A 24973-nucleotide genomic window follows, 5' to 3' on the forward strand; every position below is an offset into this window, starting at 1 on the left:
ACACAATTAACACATTTTATTATCTGTTGTGGTCTAAAAAGCCTGGTGAGGCCGTTATACAAACAAGATCAATTTTGAACCCATCATTCATGGGAGTTTATACAAATTGTACCACCACAAGTGTCCACTAGACAGATGTTTTGGTTATAAAAACCGCATTCTACGTCACGACCAGTACTAACCCCCACAGTGCAAATTGTGAACCGTGTATATGAATATTGAAAATTATACAATTTGAATAAACTCCCATGAATGATGGGTTCAAAATTGATCTTGTTTGTATAACAGCCTCACCAGGCTTTTTAGACCACAACAGATAATAAAATGTGTTAAATGTGTAAATGTATACTTGGTGCTCTCTATTTCATGTACAGATCTAATGATATTATCGGTCACATTGTGCTATAAACACCACCGGCCAGTGTCAAACAGGATGGGGTAGCCTATGTCCTTGTGTTCTATAAACTGTTACATACCCTCATGACATAGGCCCCCCATATTAAAAAAGAGGGTCCTTACCCCTTATATTTTGGATTCATACCACGCACGCCAGATGTTTGCATGGTCTTCCGGCACGCTGGCAGATCTGAAAGAGAGGGAGGTGGGTATGGTCGGTTGGCAGAGAAGGGTAAGGCCGGATGGCATTCTGCTGTGTTGGTGTGTGCAGGTTGGAAGTACCAGGATACTCTGTGCAGGTCCCTTACTAAGTGGTATCTGTTGAGGGCACAGAGCAGTGGAAATCATACACGCATAATCATTTGATAAATCGAGGGATTGCGATTACCTTTAATCCAGACCCGTACGGTCAAACTGAGAGACAGAACCCGGAAAGCATGTGAAATGGGGTGTCCTATCTTTCCTGATAGCAGCATGCAATCAATGTACAATGCCAGGCAGTTTCTTTATTTCAGGAGTCTGCACCTTTTGGCTTGCCTAATGTTTTGGACTAAGGCTCCCATCAGCCCCTTACCAGCACAGTAAATGGTGAAGGATCATGGGATTTGTAGTCCAACACTTCTAGAAAGCCGCGGAGGTGATGTGAATTGCCCAGAATCAAACAACTTGGTCAAGTAGGGAGGCAGGGGATTATGCTCTCAATAACGGCAGAGATGGACTGGCCAACAGGGAGCTATGGAGATTTCCCAGTGGACCTCTACCCCGTGGGCCTCTTTTGTGTGGGCACTCTGGTTTTCTGCTCCTCTTACCCTCTCTCCTATGCGTCCCGTTTCCCTTCTTCGATCTCTCCTCGACCCCATATTTTTTTCAGTAAAAGTTTTATTATAAAGTTTTTAGTATGTCATTCTTAGCAAATGTTGTGTCATTTTTTGTTATTATATTTAACTGCTCATATGGTCAAAAGCGCTTTAAAGTCAATATTTGCACCCAATGTTTCCAAATGTTCTCGTAAAACCCGCCAAACCCTGCTTAGAGTGGTTGTGCTTGCTCGCAGGGTATAATATGGACCTACATTTTCAGGGCCACTTTTGGTTGCCAGTCTAGCACTGAATGTTGGCACTTTAGCTACTAATCACGTGACCTTCCTATGCCCACAGACACATCATTATGCCTGAGGGCGTGTGGAGGGCCGGGGACCAATTCACAATAAATGCTGAAAGTCGGCTGCAATAACCAAGGTGCCCATTGCACACAGCGCCCAGGTGTGGTTTGTACACACCTCACTTACTCCGCACAGGGGCCATGTGTGAAGAAGCAGGGAGGGGCTAACCGTGAGTCCCGCAAGCCTGCCCCTTACGTTGTTTTTTTCATTGTTTACAGCACAGACTTAGCTCAAGGGTGGAGTGGAGCGCTGTACAGGGTGTGGGCGGCCAGCGTTTGGGCTGCCATCTTTTAACAGTAGCGCAGTACTGTGAGTTGCAGTCTGTGCATCCATTGGGATAATTTCTGGGTCAGGTGTTTTTGAAAATGTTTTTGAAAAAGCCTAATTTTGAGAGCTACCTTATATTTTAGTGCCAGGTAGGCATTGATTGACACGATGAACCCACGTGGGTGCGGGATATGCCTGTCAGGTGACGGTGGCATGAAAGGTTTTTTTAGGATTGATCTGCGCACATTTTTCCTGCACACTTGGCACATGCACAGAAAAAAAAACATTGGCTATCAAGCGCATGTCAGTTTCAGTGCTAGCTGCTTTCAGTTTATGATGGAAAAATGGTTCAAATCATCAGGGAAAAGGCCAGTGAGATGGCTCAATGGGCTAAGTGTTCATTGCTGTGATCTGTGTTAGATCTGCAGGTTGCAGGTTCAAATCCCAGCATGGTTGACTCAGCTTTTCATCCTTCTGAGGTCGATAAAGTGAGTACCAATTTTGATTGGGTGATAATAATGTATGTAAATAAGTGCTATGTAAAGCGCTTTGGGTCAAAGTGCTATATGAATAACGAATTATCATTATTTTAGGAATGTTTTGATTTGATTGCAATCCCACCTTTGTTGTCTTTAAAAAGGCACACTAACTGTGTTTCTGTACACTAGAAGAGAAAGTATAAAAAACATACACAAGAGCTTGGATGTGAGTGGGGCACTGTCGTCAGAACAGAGACCTCTTACAGTCCCGCTGAAACGTATGTGATTTTCCCTAAAACGGGAACGATCGGTGAGACGGGTAGCACGGCTAGGCCTATTTTGACTTACTACCCAGAATTACAGATTTTAAACTTCCTGGTGTTCTGCTTGCTTTTCACAGAAAAATAAATGATGTGACATGAAAGTGTGTTCCTTTGAGTTGAGGACTACTTGGCTGTGTTGGAAGTTCTTGGGCAATCGTGCCACAGCTGACGCGGGAGTATATTCAACACGCAAGGCAAGGCCAACTTTAAGGTGCCTAGAGGTGCCTTTGCGTAGCAAGATTTTATGTCACTGCACAGATTTGACCCCTTGCGTTCAGGCTCCACTAGTGTTTGTCGCATATCACTGTAGGCTTCATCAACATGCGATAGTGACATCCCTTAAAGTAGATCCCCGGCACCACGCGTTAAACGGGTGGCATGAAGGGCGCATCCGAGAACACAGAGCTGACCGAGTCTGAGTCCAACTTGACTCTGTTGGGCTTCAGGATGCTCTCAGCAATGAGGTGGTCACAGGGGTAGAGCCGCACCTTGCCGTTCTGCCCATGCATTAGCTCCTTGGTGGGCTCCAGGAAGACCACCCTCTTGCCCGTGCTGGACTTCCTCTCAGCTGGGGCCTCGTGAGGCGGAGTGGCACTGAGGATGGAGGAGTGGGCACTGCTCTGGCCTGGCTTCTTTGGCTGCTGTTTGCTTCTACACCTGCAGCGGCACGGCGTCAGGTAGAGATAGAGAAGGACCAGGATGATGCTGACCACGCAGGCAGCCAGTGTGGTGAAGGCTGTGTTGAAAGCCTCGTGGGCGTGGGATCTCCCGGTTGTGAAGTTGCTCACTGTGATACGGATGTCTATGGTCTCGTTCAGCAATTTCCTCTTGTTCATCGCAATGCAGGAATACACCCCAGAATCTTCGTACTGCGCCTCTTTGATCTCCAGGCTGCCGTTGTAGAAGACCTGGAAATTGGCTGTGCTGGATTCGGGCTCCAGCAACCTGCTGTCTGGGCTCACCCACACGAAAAGGGTGCTGGTGTCGATGATTTTGCTGTCACAGTGGACCACCAACCGTGTGCCGATCTGAGCTTCATACACAAACCCGAAGGCATGGAAAGAGCTATTGATCGTACTGTCCGAGCAATTCATAAAGTTTTCCTGGATTAGAGGCAGTTTTGTGGGATTTTTAGCATCTGGCTGGATGAAACAGGTGTACTCATTTTTGAAATCCACCACTGGGCTGAAGTGTCTGTGAAACCAAAAGTTGAGCATGTAGTTAAACGAGCAATCGCAGGCGAAAGGGTTTCCGTGCAGGTAGATCCCACTGAGCTGCCAGGCGGGCGCGATGCTGATTTGCTGCACCGGCACCTCGTGCAATTGGTTGTAGGACATATCCAACAGCATGAGCTCTGGTAGCTTCATCCTGCCAGCGTACAATTCAATTGGGAAGTGGGCAATATTGTTACGACTTAAATACAACTTCTGAAGTTTGTGCAATCCCCCAAAAGCCCCGGAATCGATGTGCGTGAGTTGGTTGTTGTAGAGCAGGAGAACCTCCAGCGACTTCAGTTCTTGGAAAACGGGGTTGCTTAGTATCCTTAGGTGGTTTGAAGACAGGTCGAGATACTTCAAGTTAGGAGTTGAGGCAAAGCTTCCGGTGGAGATGCTGCTGACAGTGTTATGGTTGAGGATCAAACTGTTGAGCTTGTCAAAGAGGATCGGGACCCAGTCTGGATCCAGGAAGCCAATTTTGTTGTAGCTCAAATCCAACCTTTTGATGAACTTAAACAGGGAACGGGGGACCATAGAGAGGTTCTTGCTGGTGCAACTGACAATGTCGCTGGCACAAATGCAAGCTGGGGGGCATGCCCCAGAAACACCTCCGCAGATGCTGAAGGCGATAAGAAGAAGGCATCCAAAGCGTATACACCGCACCTTGAAGATCACAAGTAGAGTTGTAAAGGTCCGGCAGCTCAAAGACATTATGGCTGGTCTGATGGCCACTTTCCTGTGCTTCTGTCCACAGAATGTTCATGTGCAGTTATCGATGGCCACCGCCATATGAAGCAGATGCGGTGGTAGCATTTTTGGCTGCCCTCCCTTCAGGGCTCCCATGCATCTGAAAAACAAAATCAAAGATGTTCACAAGGTATCTGAAGGTATGGCTTTGTGAACAGAAGATCTAACTCAGATATTCCTGCGTACATTTATCAAATAACCTTCCCTCCCCCCATGGCTCCTATACTTGACGCTAGCGCACTTATACCTTAGGAGTAGCACTTCCGATCCCTGGGCACATTTTGTCATTACCTGATTATCTCACATCTGCCTGCCTTGGTCCTGCGAGAGGTTGTGCCTTAGCAAAATCATCCACCACACTACGTAACCCAACTGTCGGCTCATATCTCTGATACCACCTGTAGCTAAGCAGACTACCTGGACAGGTAACCTCATCCCATGCTTCCTGTTTCTTGTACGTATGTCAAACCTTTGTATTGAACTCGATGTCCTGTTTTTTTTTGCCTAGGTTTTTTGGAGCAGCACACCGGAAAGAAAGAAAGAAAGAAAGAAAGAAAGAAAGAAAGAAAGAAAGAAAGAAAGAAAGAAAGAAAGAAAGAAAGAAAGAAAGAAAGAAAGAAAGAAAGAAAGAAAGAAAGAAAGAAAGAAATTGTGTGTATTCCATTAACATTGCTTTTTTCAACATCATAAAATATATCAATACATGTCAACTCTACCGTTGAGGATGGTGACCCTTTTTTCTGTTGCAAATTCTAAACAATTTGTCATTTCACCCCCTCCCAAAGTGTAAATTGTCCCATGAGCAAACACATTTCTTGCCCATGGGACAATGGAGACAGACCAAACCTTCTACTACATAATCTCCTAGTTGCGTAATCTCAAATGTTGATATGTAGGGAAGCCATGTCATGTACAAGTGCAGTATGATTAAGTGCACAATTTGGGGGGTTCCAATCCCACAGATTTCAAATATGGCAAATTGTGTATACTGTTTTATAGACTATCGATTATTCAATGGCATTTGACAGTGTGAACCGGGAGCTCCTGTTTGGATGGTCGATAGTGGTCTCAATATGAAAGAAACGTTGCCATTGTGCACGCCATATCGGTTATGGGGGTAGACGCAATGTTATTGCGATGTTGCAGTCTCGTACGTATCTAGCTAACTGCAATTGCCCAGCTGTGATAGTATCAAATGTTCATTCGAAGTCAGGACAAAATGAAGCGCTAGTGGGTCATAGGTTCATGACTTGGTGCTGTTGTGGATAAGGGATATAATTGTCCTGAGAACATCGGAGCTTGTTATTCAGTGACCAGGGAAGTCCGGCCACATGGCAGGGTCAACTTGGTGCCAGTTAATAAACCAGATGCAAGAGGTGCTTAAGGGCAGGGGTGGCACATGGATTTCAATTAGGTTCTCGGATGATGACTAGGATGTGGGCGAGAGGCCATGTGGGCTGAAATGGCAGTTGCAATAGATTAGCATGAAATGAGAAATACCAGGGGAGGCCAGTAAGTCTGGGTAGATAAGATATTTATTGCAGGTTCAAAGAAAACATGTTTACTTCCCTCCCACCTCATATTGGTGAGGTGTTGTTGTAAAAGCCATGTGCATCACACCCGGGGTTAGAGGCCCCTGACCATATGGAACTTGAAATAGGATTCCTGCATGTGAATCAGTAATTATGTTCTGATGTCATGATCAACTATTGAAAAAGCCCAAAAGAGGCTGTACTTGTAAATATGAGCTGATGTAAATGTATATTGAAGGGGGTGGCGTTTATGTGTATGCATCCAATAAGAGTGTGGGAACATAGGGGGTTTAGATTTCCTTGTATAGGGACAGCCGATCATATTTGTGGGGGGGCGGTGTGACTTTGTAACGAAATATGGGAAGTGTGTTAAATGTTGCAACAATGCATATAATGTGTAACAATTGTGTGTTTCAAGAAGAATTGGGTGAAGTCAGTCTCTAAGGAGCCGTCTAGCACCACTCGGCCATTTATATACAATAAACTTGCTTTACCGACAAACGTGCACTCACTTCTTGAGAGGTGTGCTTATTTTGAGCAGAGAGGTCTGAGGTTTGCCCCGACACTCCTGTGGTATAATCTTCTGACTTGGGGTTGCCCAGTGGATCGTCCAAATATGATTGTGGCTCTCTATTCTAACACCGCTGCTACGGTTCAATTAAATAGACAGGGTCTACTCTCTTCAGCCATTGCAACTGATTGAGGTCTCAAATGGGGGGAGGTGCTTTTATTTCAGACTTTGGAGAGAGGTTACTGCAGTGTCGCTCATTTCCTCCCCACCTTGGCTTCTCTGTGATTACTTGGCTGCTATATGCAGATGACCTGGCTCTTCCAGACCTTCATGCCAATTGGCCCTCAGCACGAATTAGGGTCTTGCAGTGTTACGCACAGAAAAATTATTATTATTTTTTTTTAAATCTTTGTTTTTAAAGCACGAAGAAAAAAGTTGGATTTTAAACTTAAATGGTACTTGAAAAATGTAGCACTTGAAAGAGTGCATGCTTGTGTGTACTTATACTTTTATCTTTTTACTGGGATCCATAAAACAGAATTGTTTCAAGTTTTAAAATCTAAAGCCTGTTGTCTTGCTGCTCAATCTGCGGTCATCAATGAAAAGTAATGTCAATGATCTTTTATTCCAGTTTTAGAAATTCATGAGAAGAAAGTGTTGCTCATTATAAGCTACGGGGCTGATGTTGTGACACTTAAGGAGAACTTCAATCGGGCTCGCCTGGAAGGCACTTTTTGGAACCGTGTCCTTAATCTACCTAAGGGAGTTCCAAACTGCATCATTAGATATGAATTTAGCTTGGTAACTCTGCAGCCATCTATAACTGGGAAATGTCATCAACGTTCCAAAATTAGTAACGCTTCTGAAAACTGTTGTGCTTTTAAACCCCTCGTGGATCATCGATCTAATGAAATATTCAATGAGTTGGTGTCTTCATGCTTCTCCCCCTTGGAACAAATGGGTGCGTCATTGGAGATGTTGTTAACAGACATCTCTAAACTGAGAAAAAGGATCTGGGATCATGACTGGATAGTCACAATTGAAGTAGTGAGATCTTCTAAACGGTTCCGCAGATCTGTGTGGCCAAGAAATCATAAATTAAACACAGTGCCAGATTACATAGTCAAATTCCCCAGCGCCATTTGGCGTCCTCAATTTTTGAGAATGTGACTGAATCTGTTCCATACAAATTAGGTTCTGGGGCTAGATTTAAACCAAACAGAGATCTGAGAATGTGTTGTAAGTGTGGTGATTCCAATCAAATCGAAACATGACTTCATGTACTTCTTGAATGTGAAGAGTAAGTAACTCGTCGTCAATGTGTCTTTGGTACCCTTGATTAACGACTTTAGACTTTTATCAAGTGAGAAGGTATGGCTCAAAGTCTGAGCGAGCAGAGCAAATACTTGGCGCTTTGCAGCACTGCGCCTCTTGGTAGAACTGTTCCTTCCATCTTTTAATGAAGTCACTTGCAGACATCAACATTACACCAATCTGAATTGTATATTGTTATGAATTTAACTAAATGATGAATTTCCTATGCTTTCAACAACTCCTTTTCTATCTTTTTTCCTTTTCTAAAAGATGATGCATGATTTATGATGTTTTATAATTCTTTGTTTTTTTCTGTAATCTTTTTTGTTGTGAATAGTTCACAGGATGAACAATATCACAATAATACAAAATAAAAATAATGTGTAAGTGTTGTCAGAAAGAATCACATGACAATTCTTCAAAAGCTGAGCAACTCCAGTTAAATGGCAACCAGGACGTGCCTTCGAATTTGGCGGAGATGTGTCCAGGCTCAATATAACGGGGGTGGGGGTGAGAGCTGGAAGGACTCAGCCTCACCAATTATAAGATTCAGTAATTAAACATGCTAAGCTCATAATGACACCCAAAACATCATCGCTCCCAGATACATACAGATCAAAAATCGTTGGCAGCATGGAAGTAATACATGAATGTGTGGATGCAATTTAATGTGCACGCATGTAAGTACATTAGTGTGCGTGTTTGTAAAACAGTGAATGTGTAAGTAGGACGTCTAAGTATGTAATGGCATTGCTACATGTGTAAGTACAATGGTTATGGTGGTGTGTGTGTGTATAAGTAGTGAAAATAGGTGTGAAAATCCAGAATCGTGTACTTCCATAGACAGCACATGCAGGTATTACAGAGTGCCTCTAGTACAGCAGTGTATATGTGTGTAAGTAGTAAGCATGTGTAGATAAGTAGAATAGTGTGTATGTATGCACTTTAGTGCCTATGAAACCATCTTCAATTCCGCTCCCCATGTCCTTCCAAGTGTGCCCTCAATAGGCTATCTTTCTAAGCGCACCCCTTCCTATAAATCTCTGTATCCCCCCACCCAGGGCTTCCAAGTGTACCATCAGTTGCCTATCCTTCTAAGTGTGCCCATGTGATTATAGCCAGTCACTGTATCCCCTGGTATCCCTCCTCAGTACCTTCCAAGGGTGCCCACAAAAAGTAATTCCTTCTAACTGTACCCATGTAATCATAGCCTGTCACTGTACCCCTTGGTATCCGTCCTCAGTACCTTCCAAGGGTGCCCCAAAAAAGTATTTCCTTTTAACTGTGCCCATGTTATTATAGCCTGTCACTGTACCCTCTGCATCTAACCCTTGGTATCCCCTTGCCAGTCCCTTCCAAGGGTGCCCTCACTAGTCTATCCTTTTAGCTATGCCCATGATATTATAGCCAGTCACTGTACCCCCTCTTCAGTACCTTCCAAGGGTGCCTTCAAAATTCTATCCTAACTGTGCCCATGTTATTATAGCCAGTCACTCTACCCCATGCATCTAACCCTTGGCATCCCCTCTTCATTACCTTCCAAGGGCGCCCCAAAAAAGTATTTCCTTTTAACTGTGCCCATGTGATTATAGCCAGTCACTGTATCTCCTGGTATCCCTCCTCAGTACCTTCCAAGGGTGCCCACAAAAAGTAATTCCTTCTAACTGTACCCATGTAATCATAGCCTGTCACTGTACCCCTTGGTATCCGTCCTCAGTACCTTCCAAAGGTGCCCCAAAACATTATTTCCTTTTAACTGTGCCCATGTTACTATAGCCTGTCACTGTACCCCCTGCATCTAACCCTTGGTATCCCCTTGCCAGTCCCTTCGAAGGGTGCCCTCACTAGTCTATCCTTTTAGCTGTGCCCATGATATTATAGCCAGTCACTGTACCCCCCTCTTCAGTACCTCCCAAGGGTGCCTTCGAAATGCTATCCTAACTGTGCCCATGTTATTATAGCCAGTCACTCTACCCCATGCATCTAACCCTTGGCATCCCCTCTTCAGTACCTTCCAAGGGTGCCCCAAAAAAGTATTTCCTTTGAACTGTTCCCATGTAATCATAGTCTGTCTCTGTACTCCTTGATATCCCCACTTCAGTACCTTCCAGGGGTGCCTTCGAAATTATATCCTAACTGTGCCCATGTTATTATAGCCAGTCACTGTGCCCCCTGCATCTAACCCTTGGTATCCCCTTGCCAGTCCCTTCCAAGGGTGCCCTCACAAGTCTATCCTTTTAGCTGTGCCCATGATATTACAGCTAGTCACTGTACCTCCCTCTTCAGTACCTTCCAAGGGTGCCTTCGAAATTCTATCCTAACTGTGCCCATGTTATTATAGCCAGTCACTGTACCCCCTGCATCTAACACTTGGTATCCCCTTGCCAGTCCCTTCCAAGGGTGCCCTCACTAGTCTATCCTTTTAGCTGTGCCCATGATATTATAGCCAGTCACTGTACCTCCCTCTTCAGTACCTTCCAAGGGTGCCTTCGAAATTCTATCCTAACTGTGCCCATGTTATTATAGCCAGTCACTGTACCCCCTGCATCTAACCCTTGGTATCCCCTTGCCAGTCCCTTCCAAGGGTGCCCTCACTAGTCTATCCTTTTAGCTGTGCCCATGATATTATAGCCAGTCACTGTACCCCCTGCATCTAAGCCTTGGTATCCCCGTGCCAGTCCCTTCCAAGGGTGCTCTCACTAGTCTATCCGTTTAGCTGTGCCCATGATATTATAGCCAGTCACTGTACCTCCTTGCTGAACAAAGCTCGGTTGATTCTCAGGAAGCGTCCCACTGCATGAAACCCGGCACGTGCATATACATGCATCCACCCAAACATGCGTGTGCTTGGATCATCGTGAATTTACAATACCGTGTATGTAATTGTATGTACTTAAAGCCAGTAGTACTATTGTGAATTTAAGAGAGAGAGAGGGAGAGAGAGAGAGAGAGAGAGAGAGAGAGAGCGCGCGCGAAAGTGTGTGTGTGTGTGTGCGTGCGTGCGTGCGCGCGCGCGCGCTAGTCAAGTATATATGTTTGTGAATGTACAGGGGAGTATTCCTACGCATAATAAGAAGCATATGTCAACGAGGAGTTGTGCAGTCTGCATGCAAGTGCAATGTGTATGCAGGTCATTAGTATGCATGTACGTGCAGCATGTGTATGCGAGTACAGCGAATGTATGGGTTGAGTACTTGCACATCAATACATCCATTGGCGAGTATATGCCTGCGGTGGTGCCCGTACATACGTGTGCATGACGTACGTACACTTGTTTGCATCAAGGCATACGTCCCTGGCTGCAATAACTACATATGAGTGAGTTTGCGTGTGTGCAAGTAATGTGGCGTGGGTCCACCCGCGAGCGTGTGTAAAGTGTGTTGTTGGGTATGCAAGTGCAGTGTTTCGTGCGGGCACACCAGTGTGCATCTGATCACATTAGATGTGTGTAAATCGGGGTGGGCGTGCATTGGTGTGCATGTACCTGCATCAGTGCGTGGCTGTGTAATCAAATGAGTAAATGCATGTAGATGTAAATGCACTGGCGCGCGTGTGTGTGTACGTGTGTGAGAGAGAGAGCGAGAGAGAGGGAGCACGGCATGCTGTGTGTGGATGTAAACACATCGGTGAGCACGCAGGTGCAGAAACGTGTCTGAAAGAGCATCGGAGGCCATGTGGGTGACGTATGTATACATTATATCGGTGTGTATGTGTTTCTGCAAATGCACAGGTAGGTGTCATTATACCGGTGGTCATGTATTAACATGGGTGTGTATGCGTGATCATCAGTGTGCGTTTGAGTGCGTGCATGTAAGTACACAGGTGGCCTGTAAGTGCATATGCACCTGTGCAAGCGTTTCAATGTGCATTCTAGCAGCAACAGCACGGGTACCTGGCTGTTTCAGGGGGTGCTCGGGGTCTCCTAGCCCATGGCAGCGGGCAGGGTGCGCAGTCGGGCTGCTCCTATTGGCTGGCGGACCCGCGCTCCTGCTCTGCTGGGCTGCTGCTCCGCGGAGCTCCGGGCTGGGGTGGTGCCGAGGGCAGTCCTGCTGCCTCTCTGCCGGCCATCCCTCTCACGCAGGGGTGCCCATGCGAGTCCTCTGGATGAGCCCCTCCCAATCTCCTCCACAGGCGCACTCCCGTGCCGTGCACACGGTGCTGCTTCTGCGCTGGTCCTCAGCCAGCTCTGCACGGGCTGCTACACGTGGGGGCCTGAGGCTCCGTGCATGCACCCCCTTCACCCGCAAATGCACGGGTGCATCAGCCTCCTCCGGGCTGGAGGCATGCTCTCCTGTCTGCCTCCTCTGTCGGTGTCCTCAGCCTCCTCTGTGCGGATGAGCAGCCTCTTCTGTCCTGGTGCTCAGCCCCAGCAGCGCAGTGAGTTCGGAGGCTTGCCCAGGCTTCGCGAAGCTGCCTGCCTCCTGCTCTGACGGCGGAGGGGCGAGTGCTGGGCGTGGAGAGGCGCTGGGCGGGGACCAGTGGAGAGCCCCTCCCCGGAAGGGTCCAGGCAGCTCCAGACAGGCAGCCCTCCTTCCAGATGTCTCCCCTCAAGTCCTGCACAGGCAGACACCTCACTGAACGATGGCTGCTCGCCAGCCTTGCGGTGCGGGCTTCACAGGGAGATCTGGGAGGTGGAGGCTGCACAGCCAGTATCCTCATTACATGATAGCTGCTCTCAAGTCTGGGATGGGGGCTGCACAGACAGACACCTCAAGTCTGGGATGGGGGCTGCACAGACAGACACCTCACTAGACGATGGCTGCTCTCAAGTCTGGGATGGGGGCTGCACAGACAGACACCTCACTAGACGATGGCTGCTCTCAAGTCTGGGCCACCTCACTAGACGATGCCTTCTCGCAAGTGTTGGTGGCGGGAGCTGCACTGGCAGAAACACCTCACTAGACGATGGCTTCTCACAAGTCTTGGTGGCGAGGGCTACACAGGCAGAGTCACCTCACTAGACGATGGCTTCTCGCAAGTCTTGGTAGCGGGGGCTTCACAGGCAGAGACACCTCACTAGACGATGGCTTCTCCCAAGTCTTGGTAGCGGGGGCAACACAGGCAGAGACACCTCACTAGACGATGGCTTCTCGCAAGTCTTGGTAGCGGGGGTTTCACAGGCAGAGACACCTCGCTAGACGATGCCTTCTCCCAAGTCTTGCTGGCGGGGGCTACACAGGCAGAGACACCTCGCTAGATGATGGCTTCTCGCAAGTCTTGGTGGCGGGGGCTACACAGGCAGAGACACCTCACTAGACGATGGCTTCTCCCAAGTCTAGGTGGCGGGGGCTGCACAGGCAGAGACACCTCACTAGACGATGCCTTCTCGCAAGTCTTGGTGGCGGGGGCTACACAGGCAGAGACACCTCACTAGACAATGGCTTCTTGCAAGTCTTGGTGGCGGGGGCTACACAGGCAGAGACACCTCACTAGACGATGGCTTCTCCCAAGTCTTGGTGACGGGGGCTACACTGGCAGCGACACCACACTAGACGATGGCTTCTCACAAGTCTTGGTGGCGAGGGCTACACAGGCAGAGACACAACACTAGACGATGGCTTCTCACAAGTCTTGGTGGCGGGGGCTACACTGGCAGCGACACCTCACTAGAAGATGGCTGCTTGCAAGTCTTGGTGGCGGGGGCTCCACTGGCAGCGACACCTCACTAGACGATTGCTTCTCGCAAGTCTTGGTGGCGGGGGCTACACAGGCAGAGACACCTCACTAGACGATGGCTTCTCAGAAGTCTTGGTGGCGGGGGCTACACTGGCAGAGACACCTCACTAGACGATGGCTTCTCACAAGTCTTGGTGGCGGGGGCTACACTGGAAGAGACACCTCACTGGATGATGGCTTCTCACAAGTCTTGGTGGTGGGGGCTTCACAGGCAGAGAGACACATCACCAGATGATGACTTCTCACAAGTTTTGGTGGCGGGGACTACACTGGCAGAGACACCTTAGTAGACGATGGCTGCCCCCAAGTCTTGGTGGCGGGGGCTACACTGGCAGAGACACCTCACTAGGCGATGTCTTCTCGCAGATCTTGGTAGCGGGGTTTCATTGGCAGAGACACCTCACTAGACGATGGCTTCTCACAAGTCTTGGTGGCGGGAGCTACACAGGCAGAGACACCTCACTAGACGATGGCTTCTCGCAAGTCTTGGTGGTGGGGGCTACACAGGCAGAGACACCTCACTAGACGATGGTTTCTCACAAGTCTTGGTGGCGGGGGCTACACTGGCAGAGACACCGCACTATCTGATGGCTTCTCGCAAGTCTTGCTGGCGGGGCCACACAGGCAGAGACCCCTCACTAGATGAGGGCTTCTCACAAGTCTTGGTGGCGGGGGCTACACAGACAGAGACACGTCACTAGACGATGGCTTCTCGCAAGTCTTGGTGGCAGGGCTACACAGGCAGAGACGCCCCACTAGACGATGCCTTCTCACAAGTCTTGATGGTCAGAGTTACACAGGCAGAGACACCTCAGTAGACGAGAGACACCACACTAGACAATGGCTTCTCACAAGTCTTGGTGGTGGGGGCTACACAGGCAGAGACACCTCACTAGACAATGCCTTCTCGCAAGTCTTGGTGGCGGGGGCTTCACAGGCAGAGAAACCTCACTAGACAATGGCTTCTCACAAGTCTTGGTAGTGGGGGCTTCACAGGCAGAGACACCTCACTAGACGATGGCTTCTCACAAGTCTTGGTAGCGGGGGCTTCACTGGCAGAGACACCTCACTAGACGATGGCTTCTCACAAGTCTTGGTAGCAGGGGCTTCACTGGCAGAGACACCTCACTAGACGATGGCTTCTCACAAGTCTTGGTGGTGGGGGCTACACTGGCAGAGGCGCCTCACTAGACGATGGCTGCCCCCAAGTCTTGGTGGCGGGGGCTAAACTGGCAGAGACACCTCACTAGACGATAGCTTCTCACAAGTCTTGGTAGCAGGGGCTTCACTGGCAGAGACATGTCACTAGACGATGGCTTCTCACAAGTCTTGGTGGCGGGGGCTACACAGGCAGAGACACCTCACTAGACAATGGCTTCTCACAAGTCTTGGTGGTGGGGGCTTCACTGGCAGAGACACCTCACTAGACGATGGCTTCTCACAAGTCTTGGTGGCGGGGGCTACACAGGCAGAGACACCTCACTAGACGATGGCTTCTCACAAGTCTTGGTGGTGGGGGCTTCACTGGCAGAGACACCTCACTAGACGATGGCTTCTCACAAGTGTTGGTGGCGGGGGCTACACAGACGGAGACACCTCACTAGGGGATGGCTTCTCACAAGTCTTGGTGGAGGGGGCTTCACAGGCAGAGAGACACCTCACTAGGCAATGGCTTCTCTCAAGTCTTGGTAGCGGGGGCTACACAGGCAGAGACACCTCACTAGGGGATGGCTTCTCACAAGTCTTGGTGGAGGGGGCTTCACAGGCAGAGAGACACCTCACTAGACGATGGCTTCTCACAAGTTTTGGTGGTGGGGCTATACAGGCAGAGACGCCCAGGGATGGACTGGCCTATGGGTAATTCTGGAGATTTCCTGGTTGGCCTCTGCACCCTCGGCCTCTTTTATGTGTTATTTCCAAATGTTCTCATAGGAAAAGGGCTGGGCTTGCTGAAAATGTGTCATGAGGGGCCACTTTGAACATTATTTCCAGGGCCTCTTTTAGTTCCCATTAATTATTTCCAGGGCCTCTTTTAGTTCCCAGTAATTATTTCCAGGGCCTCTTTTAGTTTCCAGTCCACCCCAGGAGAGCCCCCACTAGACGATGCCTTCTCACAAGTCTTGATGGTGGTACTACACAGGCAGAGACACCTCAGTAGACGAGAGACACCTCGCTAGATGATGGCTTCCCACAAGTCTTGGTGGCGGGGGCTACACAGGCAGAGACACCTCACTAGATGATGCCTTCTCGAAAGTCTTGGTGGCAGGGGCTACACTGGCAGCGACACCTCACTAGACGATGGCTGCTCGCAAGTCTTGGTGGCGGGGGCTACACTGGCAGCGACACCTCACTAGATGATTGCTTCTCGCAAGTCTTGGTGGCGGGGGCTACACAGGCAGAGACACCTCACTAGACGATGGCTTCTCACAAGTCTTAGTGGCGGGGGCTACACAGGCAGAGACACCTCACTAGACAATGGCTTCTCCCAAGTCTTGGTGACGGGGGCTACACTGGCAGCGACACCACACTAGACGATGGCTTCTCACAAGTCTTGGTGGCGAGGGCTACACAGGCAGAGACACGACACTAGACGATGGCTTCTCACAAGTCTTGGTGGCGGGGGCTACACTGGCAGCGACACCTCACTAGAAGATGGCTGCTTGCAAGTCTTGGTGGCGGGGGCTTCACTGGCAGCGACACCTCACTAGACGATTGCTTCTCGCAAGTCTTGGTGGCGGGGGCTACACAGGCAGAGACACCTCACTAGACGATCGCTTCTCACAAGTCTTGGTGGCGGGGGCTACACTGGCAGAGACATCTCACTAGACGATGGCTTCTCACAAGTCTTGGTGGCGGGGGCTACACTGGAAGAGACACCTCACTGGATGATGGCTTCTCACAAGTCTTGGTGGTGGGGGCTTCACAGGCAGAGAGACACATCACCAGACGATGACTTCTCACAAGTTTTGGTGGCGGGGGCTACACTGGCAGAGACACCTTAGTAGACGATGGCTGCCCCCAAGTCTTGGTGGCGGGGGCTATGCTGGCAGAGACACCTCACTAGGCGATGTCTTCTCGCAGATCTTGGTAGCGGGGTTTCACTGGCAGAGACACCTCACTAGACGATGGCTTCTCACAAGTCTTGGTGGCGGGAGCTACACAGGCAGAGACACCTCACTAGACGATGGCTTCTCGCAAGTCTTGGTGGTGGGGGCTACACAGGCAGAGACACCTCACTAGACGATGGTTTCTCACAAGTCTTGGTGGCGGGGGCTACACTGGCAGAGACACCGCACTAGCTGATGGCTTCTCGCAAGTCTTGCTGGCGGGGCCACACAGGCAGAGACCCCTCACTAGATGATGGCTTCTCACAAGTCTTGGTGGCGGGGGCTACACAGGCAGAGACACGTCACTAGACGATGGCTTCTCGCAAGTCTTGGTGGCAGGGCTACACAGGCAGAGACGCTCCACTAGACGATGCCTTCTCACAAGTCTTGATGGTCAGAGTTACACAGGCAGAGACACCTCAGTAGACGAGAGACACCACACTAGACAATGGCTTCTCACAAGTCTTGGTGGTGGGGGCTACACAGGCAGAGACACCTCACTAGACAATGCCTTCTCGCAAGTCTTGGTGGCGGGGGCTTCACAGGCAGAGAAACCTCACTAGACAATGGCTTCTCACAAGTCTTGGTAGTGGGGGCTTCACAGGCAGAGACACCTCACTAGACGATGGCTTCTCACAAGTCTTGGTAGCGGGGGCTTCACTGGCAGAGACACCTCACTAGACGATGGCTTCTCACAAGTCTTGGTAGCAGGGGCTTCACTGGCAGAGACACCTCACTAGACGATGGCTTCTCACAAGTCTTGGTGGTGGGGGCTACACTGGCAGAGGCGCCTCACTAGACGATGGCTGCCCCCAAGTCTTGGTGGCGGGGGATAAACTGGCAGAGACACCTCACTAGACGATAGCTTCTCACAAGTCTTGGTAGCAGGGGCTTCACTGGCAGAGACATGTCACTAGACGATGGCTTCTCACAAGTCTTGGTGGCGGGGGCTACACAGGCAGAGACACCTCACTAGACAATGGCTTCTCACAAGTCTTGGTGGTGGGGGCTTCACTGGCAGAGACACCTCACTAGACGATGGCTTCTCACAAGTCTTGGTGGCGGGGGCTACACAGGCAGAGACACCTCACTAGACGATGGCTTCTCACAAGTCTTGGTGGTGGGGGCTTCACTGGCAGAGACACCTCACTAGACGATGGCTTCTCACAAGTCTTGGTGGCGGGGGCTACACAGACAGAGACACCTCACTAGGGGATGGCTTCTCACAAGTCTTGGTGGAGGGGGCTTCACAGGCAGAGAGACACCTCACTAGGCAATGGCTTCTCTCAAGTCTTGGTAGCGGGGGCTACACAGGCAGAGACACCTCACTAGGGGATGGCTTCTCACAAGTCTTGGTGGAGGGGGCTTCACAGGCAGAGAGACACCTCACTAGACGATGGCTTCTCACAAGTTTTGGTGTTGGGGCTATACAGGCAGAGACGCCCAGGGATGGACTGGCCTATGGGTAATTCTGGAGATTTCCTGGTTGGCCTCTGCAACCTCGGCCTCTTTTATGTGTTATTTCCAAATGTTCTCATAGGAAAAGGGCTGGGCTTGCTGAAAATGTGTCATGAGGGGCCACTTTGAACATTATTTCCAGGGCCTCTTTTAGTTCCCATTAATTATTTCCAGGGCCTCTTTTAGTTCCCTGTAATTATTTCCAGGGCCTCTTTTAGTTTCCAGTCCACCCCAGGAGAGGCCCCACTAGACGATGCCTTCTCACAAGTCTTGATGGTGGTACTACACAGGCAGAGACACCTCAGTAGACGAGAGACACCTCGCTAGATGATGGCTTCTCACAAGTCTTGGTGGCGGGGGCTACACAGGCAGAGACACCTCACTAGATGATGCCTTCTCGAAAGTCTTGGTGGCAGGGGCTACACTGGCAGCGACACCTCACTAGACGATGGCTGCTCGCAAGTCTTGGTGGCGGGGGCTACACTGGCAGCGACACCTCACTAGATGATTGCTTCTCGCAAGTCTTGGTGGCGGGGGCTACACAGGCAGAGACACCTCACTAGATGATGGCTTCTCACAAGTCTTAGTGGCGGGGGCTACACTGGCAGAGACACCTCACTAGACGATGGCTTCTCGCAAGTCTTGGTGGCAGGGGCTACACTGGAAGAGACACCTCACTGGACGATGGCTTCTCACAAGTCTTGGTGGTGGGGGCTTCACAGGCAGAGAGACACATCACCAGACGATGACTTCTCACAAGTTTTGGTGGCGGGGGCTACACTGGCAGAGGCACCTTAGTAGACGATGGCTGCCCCCAAGTCTTGGTGGTGGGGGCTACACTGGCAGAGACACCTCACTAGGCGATGTCTTCTCGCAAGTCTTGGTAGCGGGGTTTCATTGGCAGAGACAACTCACTAGACGATGGCTTCTCACAAGTCTTGGTGGCGGGGGTTACACAGGCAGATACACCTCACTAGACGATGGCTTCTCACAAGTGTTGGTGTCAGGAGCTACACTGGCGATGACACCTCACTAGATGATGCCTTCTCGCAAGTCTTGGTGGTGGGGGCTACATAGGCAGAGACACCTCACTAGACGATGGCTTCTCGCAAGTCTTGGTGGCGAGGGCTACACTGGCAGAGACACCTCACTAGACGATGGCTTCTCGCAAGTCTTGGTGGCGGGGCTATACAGGCAGAGACACCTCACTAGACGATGGCTTCTCGCAAGTCTTGGTGGTGGGGGCTACACAGGCAGAGACACCTCACTAGACAATGGTTTCTCACAAGTCTTGGTGGTGTGGGCTACACTGGCAGAGACACCGCACTAGCCGATGGCTTCTCGCAAGTCTTGCTGGCGGGGGCCACACATGCAGAGACACCTCACTAGATGATGGCTTCTCACAAGTCTTGTTGGCGGGGGCTACACAGGCAGAGACACGTCACTAGACGATGGCTTCTCGCAAGTCTTGGTGGCGGGGCTACACAGGCAGAGGCGCCCCACTAGACGATGCCTTCTCACAAGTCTTGATGGTTGGAGCTACACAGGCAGAGACACCTCAGTAGACGAGAGACACCACACTAGACAATGGCTTCTCACAAGTCTTGGTGGTGGGGGCTACACAGGCAGAGACACCTCACTAGACAATGCCTTCTTGCAAGTCTTGGTGGCGGGGGCTTCACAGGCAGAGACACCTCACTAGACAAATGCTTCTCACAAGTCTTCTTAGTGGTGGACTTCACAGGCAGAGAAACCTCACTAGACGATGGCTTCTCACAAGTCTTGGTAGCAGGGGCTTCACTGGCAGAGACACCTCACTAGACGATAGCTTCTCACAAGTCTTGGTAGCGGGGGCTTCACTGGCAGAGACACCTCACTAGACGATGGCTTCTCACAAGTCTTGGTAGCGGGGGCTTCACTGGCAGAGACACCTCACTAGATGATGGCTTCTCACAAGTCTTGGTGGTGGGTGCTACACTGGCAGAGACACCTCACTAGACGATGGCTGCCCCCAAGTCTTGGTGGCGGGGGCTACACTGGCAGAGACACCCCACTAGACGATAGCTTCTCACAAGTCTTGGTAGCGGGGGCTTCACTGGCAGAGACACCTCACTAGACGATGGCTTCTCACAAGTCTTGGTAGTGGGGGCTTCACTGTCAGAGACACCTCACTAGACGATGGCTTCTCACAAGTCTTGGTGGTGGGGGCTTCACTGGCAGATACACCTCACTAGACGATGGCTTCTCACAAGTCTTGGTAGTGGGGGCTTCACTGTCAGAGACACCTCACTAGACGATGGCTTCTCACAAGTCTTGGTGGCGGGGGCTACACAGGCAGAGACACCTCACTAGGCGATGGCTTCTCACAAGTCTTGGTAGCGGGCGCTACACTTGCAGATACAACTCACTTGACAATGGCTTCTCACAAGTCTTGGTGGCGGGGGCTTCACAGGCAGAGACACCTCACTAGGCGATGGCTTCTCACAGGTCTTGGTGGTGGGGGCTACACTGGCAGAGACACCTGACTAGTCAATGGCTTCTCGCAAGTCTTGGTGGCAGGGACTACACAGGCAGAGACACCTCACTAGGCGATAGCTTCTCGCAAGTCTTGGTGGCGGGGGCTACACTGGCAGAGACACCTCACAGGACGATGGCTTCTCACAAGTCTTGGTGGAGGGGGCTTCACAGCCAGAGAGACACCTCACTAGACGATGGCTTCTCACAAGTTTTGGTGGTCGGGCTACACAGGCAGAGACACCCAGGGATGGACTGGCCTATGGGTAATTCTGGAGATTTCCCGGTTGGCCTCTGCACCCTCGGCCTCTTTTATGTGTTACTTCCAAATGTTCTCATAGGAAAAGGGCTGGGCTTGCTGAAAATGTGTCATGAGGGGCCACTTTGAACATTATTTCCAGGGCCTCTTTTAGTTCCCATTAATTATTTCCAGGGCCTCTTTTAGTTTCCAGTAATTATTTCCAGGGTCTCTTTTAGTTTCCAGTCCACCCCGGGAGAGGTCCCACTAGACGATGCCTTCTCACAAGTCTTGATGGTGGGAACTACACAGGCAGAGACACCTCAGTAGACGAGAGACACCTCGCTAGACGATGGCTTCTCACAAGTCTTGGTGGCGGGGGCTACACAGGCAGAGACACCTCACTAGACGATGGCTGCCCGCAAGTCTTTGTGCAGGGGCTACACTGGCAGAAACACCTCAATAGACAATGGCTTCTCCCAAGATTTAGTGGTGGGGGCTTCACTGGCAGAGACACCTCACTAGACGATGGCTTCTCGCAAGTCTTGGTAGCGGGGGCTTCACTGGCAGAGACACCTCACTAGATGTTGGCTTCTCACAAGTCTTGGTGGAGGGGGGTACACAGGCAGAGACACCCCAGTAGATGAGAGACACCACACTAGGCGATGGCTTCTCGCAAGTCTTGGTAGCGGGGGCTACACAGGCAGAGACACCTCACTAGACGATTGCTTCTCACAAGTCTTGGTGGCGGGGGCTACACAGGCAGAGACAACTCACTAGACGATGGCTGCCCGCAAGTCTTTGTGCAGGGGCTACACTGGCAGAAACACCTAACTAGACAATGGCTTCTCCCAAGTGTTGGTGGTGGGGGCTGCACTGGCAGGGACACCTCACTAGACGATGCCTTCTCGCAAGTCTTGGTAGCGGGTGCTACACTTGCAGACACACCTCACTAGACGATGGCTTCTCACAAGTCTTGATGGTGGGAGCTACACAGGCAGAGACACCTCACTAGACGATGGATTCTCACAAGTCTTGATGGTGGGAGCTACACAGGCAGAGACACCTCACTAGACCATGGCTTCTCACAATTCATGGTGGCGGGGCGACACTGGGAGCTACACAGGCAGAGACACCTCACTAGACGATGGCTTCTCGCCAGTCTTGGTGGCGGGGCTACACAGGCAGAGACGCCCCACTAGACGATGCCTTTTCACAAGTCTTGATGCTGTGAGCTACACAGGCAGAGACACCTCAGTAGACGAGAGACACCTCACCCGACGATGGCTTCTCGCAAGTCTAGGTGGTGGGGGTTTCACTGGCAGAGACACCTCACTAGACGATGGCTTCTCACAAGTTTTGGTGGCAGGGGCTACACTGGCAGCGACACCTCACTAGACAATGACTTCTCACAAGTCTTGGTGGCGGGGGCTACACAGGCAGAGACAACTCACTAGAGGATGGCTTCTCACAAATCTTGGTAGTGGGGGCTTCACTGGCAGAGACACCTCACTAGACGATGGCTTCTCACAAGTTTTGGTAGCGGGGGCTTCACAGGCAGAGACACCTCACTAGACAATGGCTTCTCACAAGTCTTGGTGGCGGGGGCTACACATGCAGCGACACCTCACTAGACGATGGCTTCTCACAAGTCTTGGTGGTGGGGGCTTCACTGGCAGAGACACCTCACTAGACGATGGCTTCTCACAAGTTTTGGTGGTGGGGCTATACAGGCAGAGACGCCCAAGGATGGACTGGCCTATGGGTAATTCTGGAGATTTCCTGGTTGGCCTCTGCACACTCGGCCTCTTTTATGTGTTATTTCCAAATGTTCTCATAGGAAAAGGGCTGGGCTTGCTGAAAATGTGTCATGAGGGGCCACTTTGAACATTATTTCCAGGGCCTCTTTTAGTTCCCATTAATTATTTCCAGGGCCTCTTTTAGTTCCCAGTAATTATTTCCAGGGACTCTTTTAGTTTCCAGTCCACCCCAGGAGAGGCCCCACTAGACGATGCCTTCTCACAAGTCTTGATGGTGGTACTACACAGGCAGAGACACCTCAGTAGACGAGTCACACCTCGCTAGACGATGGCTTCTCACAAGTCTTGGTGGCGGGGGCTACACAGGCAGAGACACCTCACTAGATGATGCCTTCTCGAAAGTCTTGGTGGCGGGGGCTACACTGGTAGCGACACCTCACTAGACGATGGCTTCTCGCAAGTCTTGGTGGCAGGGGCTACACTGGAAGAGACACCTCACTGGACAATGGCTTCTCACAAGTCTTGGTGGTGGGGGCTTCACAGGCAGAGAGACACATCACCAGATGATGACTTCTCACAAGTTTTGGTGGCGGGGGCTACACTGGCAGAGGCACCTTAGTAGACGATGGCTGCCCCCAAGTCTTGGTGGTGGGGGCTACACTGGCAGAGACACCTCACTAGGCGATGTCTTCTCGCAAGTCTTGGTAGCGGGGTTTCATTGGCAGAGACAACTCACTAGACGATGGCTTCTCACAAGTCTTGGTGGCGGGGGTTACACAGTCAGATACACCTCATTAGACGATGGCTTCTCACAAGTGTTGGTGTCAGGAGCTACACTGGCGATGACACCTCACTAGATGATGCCTTCTCGCAAGTCTTGGTGGTGGGGGCTACATAGGCCGAGACACCTCACTAGACGATGGCTTCTCACAAGTCTTGGTGGCGAGGGCTACACTGGCAGAGACACCTCACTAGACGATGGCTTCTCGCAAGTCTTGGTGGCGGGGCTATACAGGCAGAGACACCTCACTAGACGATGGCTTCTCGCAAGTCTTGGTGGTGGGGGCTACACAGGCAGAGAAACCTCACTAGACAATGGTTTCTCACAAGTCTTGGTGGTGTGGGCTACACTGGCAGAGACACCGCACTAGCCGATGGCTTCTCGCAAGTCTTGCTGGCGGGGGCCACACATGCAGAGACACCTCACTAGATGATGGCTTCTCACAAGTCTTGGTGGCGGGGGCTACACAGGCAGAGACACGTCACTAGACGATGGATTCTCGCAAGTCTTGGTGGCGGGGCTACACAGGCAGAGGCGCCCCACTAGACGATACCTTCTCACAAGTCTTGATGGTCGGAGCTACACAGGCAGAGACACCTCAGTAGACGAGAGAGACCACACTAGACAATGGCTTCTCACAAGTCTTGGTGGTGTGGGCTACACAGGCAGAGACACCTCACTAGACAATGCCTTCTTGCAAGTCTTGGTGGTGGGGGCTTCACAGGCAGAGACACCTCACTAGACAATGGCTTCTCACAAGTCTTCTTAGTGGTGGACTTCACAGGCAGAGAAACCTCACTAGACGATGGCTTCTAACAAGTCTTGGTAGCAGGGGCTTCACTGGCAGAGACACCTCACTAGACGATAGCTTCTCACAAGTCTTGGTAGCGGGGGCTTCACTGGCAGAGACACCTCACTAGACGATGGCTTCTCACAAGTCTTGGTGGTGGGTGCTTCACTGGCAGAGGCACCTCACTAGACGATGTCTGCCCCCAAGTCTTGGTGGCGGTGGCTACACTGGCAGAGACACCCCACTAGACGATAGCTTCTCACAAGTCTTGGTAGCGGGGGCTTCACTGGCAGAGACACCTCACTAGATGATGGCTTCTCACAAGTCTTGGTGGTGAGGGCTTCACTGGCAGATACACCTCACTAGACGATGGCTTCTCACAAGTCTTGGTAGTGGGGGCTTCACTGTCAGAGACACCTCACTAGACGATGGCTTCTCACAAGTCTTGGTGGCGGGGGATACACAGGCAGAGACACCTCACTAGGCGATGGCTTCTCACAAGTCTTGGTAGAGGGCGCTACACTTGCAGATACAACTCACTTGACGATGGCTTCTCACAAGTCTTGGTGGCGGGGGCTTCACAGGCAGAGACACCTCACTAGGCGATGGCTTCTCACAGGTCTTGGTGGTGGGGGCTACACAGGCAGAGACACCTCACTAGACAATGCCTTCTCGCAAGTCTTGGTGGCGGGGGCTTCACA

General features: G+C 50.7%; 1 protein-coding gene across 1 annotated transcript; it reads right to left on the reverse strand.

The window, feature by feature from the left end:
* Positions 1-372: 372 nt before the first annotated feature.
* Positions 373-12485, reverse strand: AMIGO2 (adhesion molecule with Ig like domain 2). The gene is made up of 2 exons (XM_069629870.1): positions 11841-12485; positions 373-4691 (listed from the first exon to the last, which is right to left on the reverse strand). The coding sequence occupies exon 2, from the start codon at positions 4553-4555 to the stop codon at positions 2993-2995; it is 1563 nt and encodes a 520-aa protein (XP_069485971.1). The 5' UTR covers positions 4556-4691; positions 11841-12485; the 3' UTR covers positions 373-2992.
* Positions 12486-24973: the final 12488 nt, after the last annotated feature.

The sequence above is a fragment of the Ambystoma mexicanum genome, chromosome 12 (genome assembly GCF_040938575.1).
Source record: "Ambystoma mexicanum isolate Mex_15411 chromosome 12, UKY_AmexF1_1, whole genome shotgun sequence".
Classification (NCBI taxonomy): Eukaryota; Metazoa; Chordata; class Amphibia; order Caudata; family Ambystomatidae; genus Ambystoma; species Ambystoma mexicanum.

What these genes read in the sequence shown, in the direction of transcription:
- AMIGO2 (XM_069629870.1), bottom strand. Translation starts at nt 4,555, where the DNA reads ATGTCTTTGAGCTGCCGGACCTTTACAACTCTACTTGTGATCTTCAAG.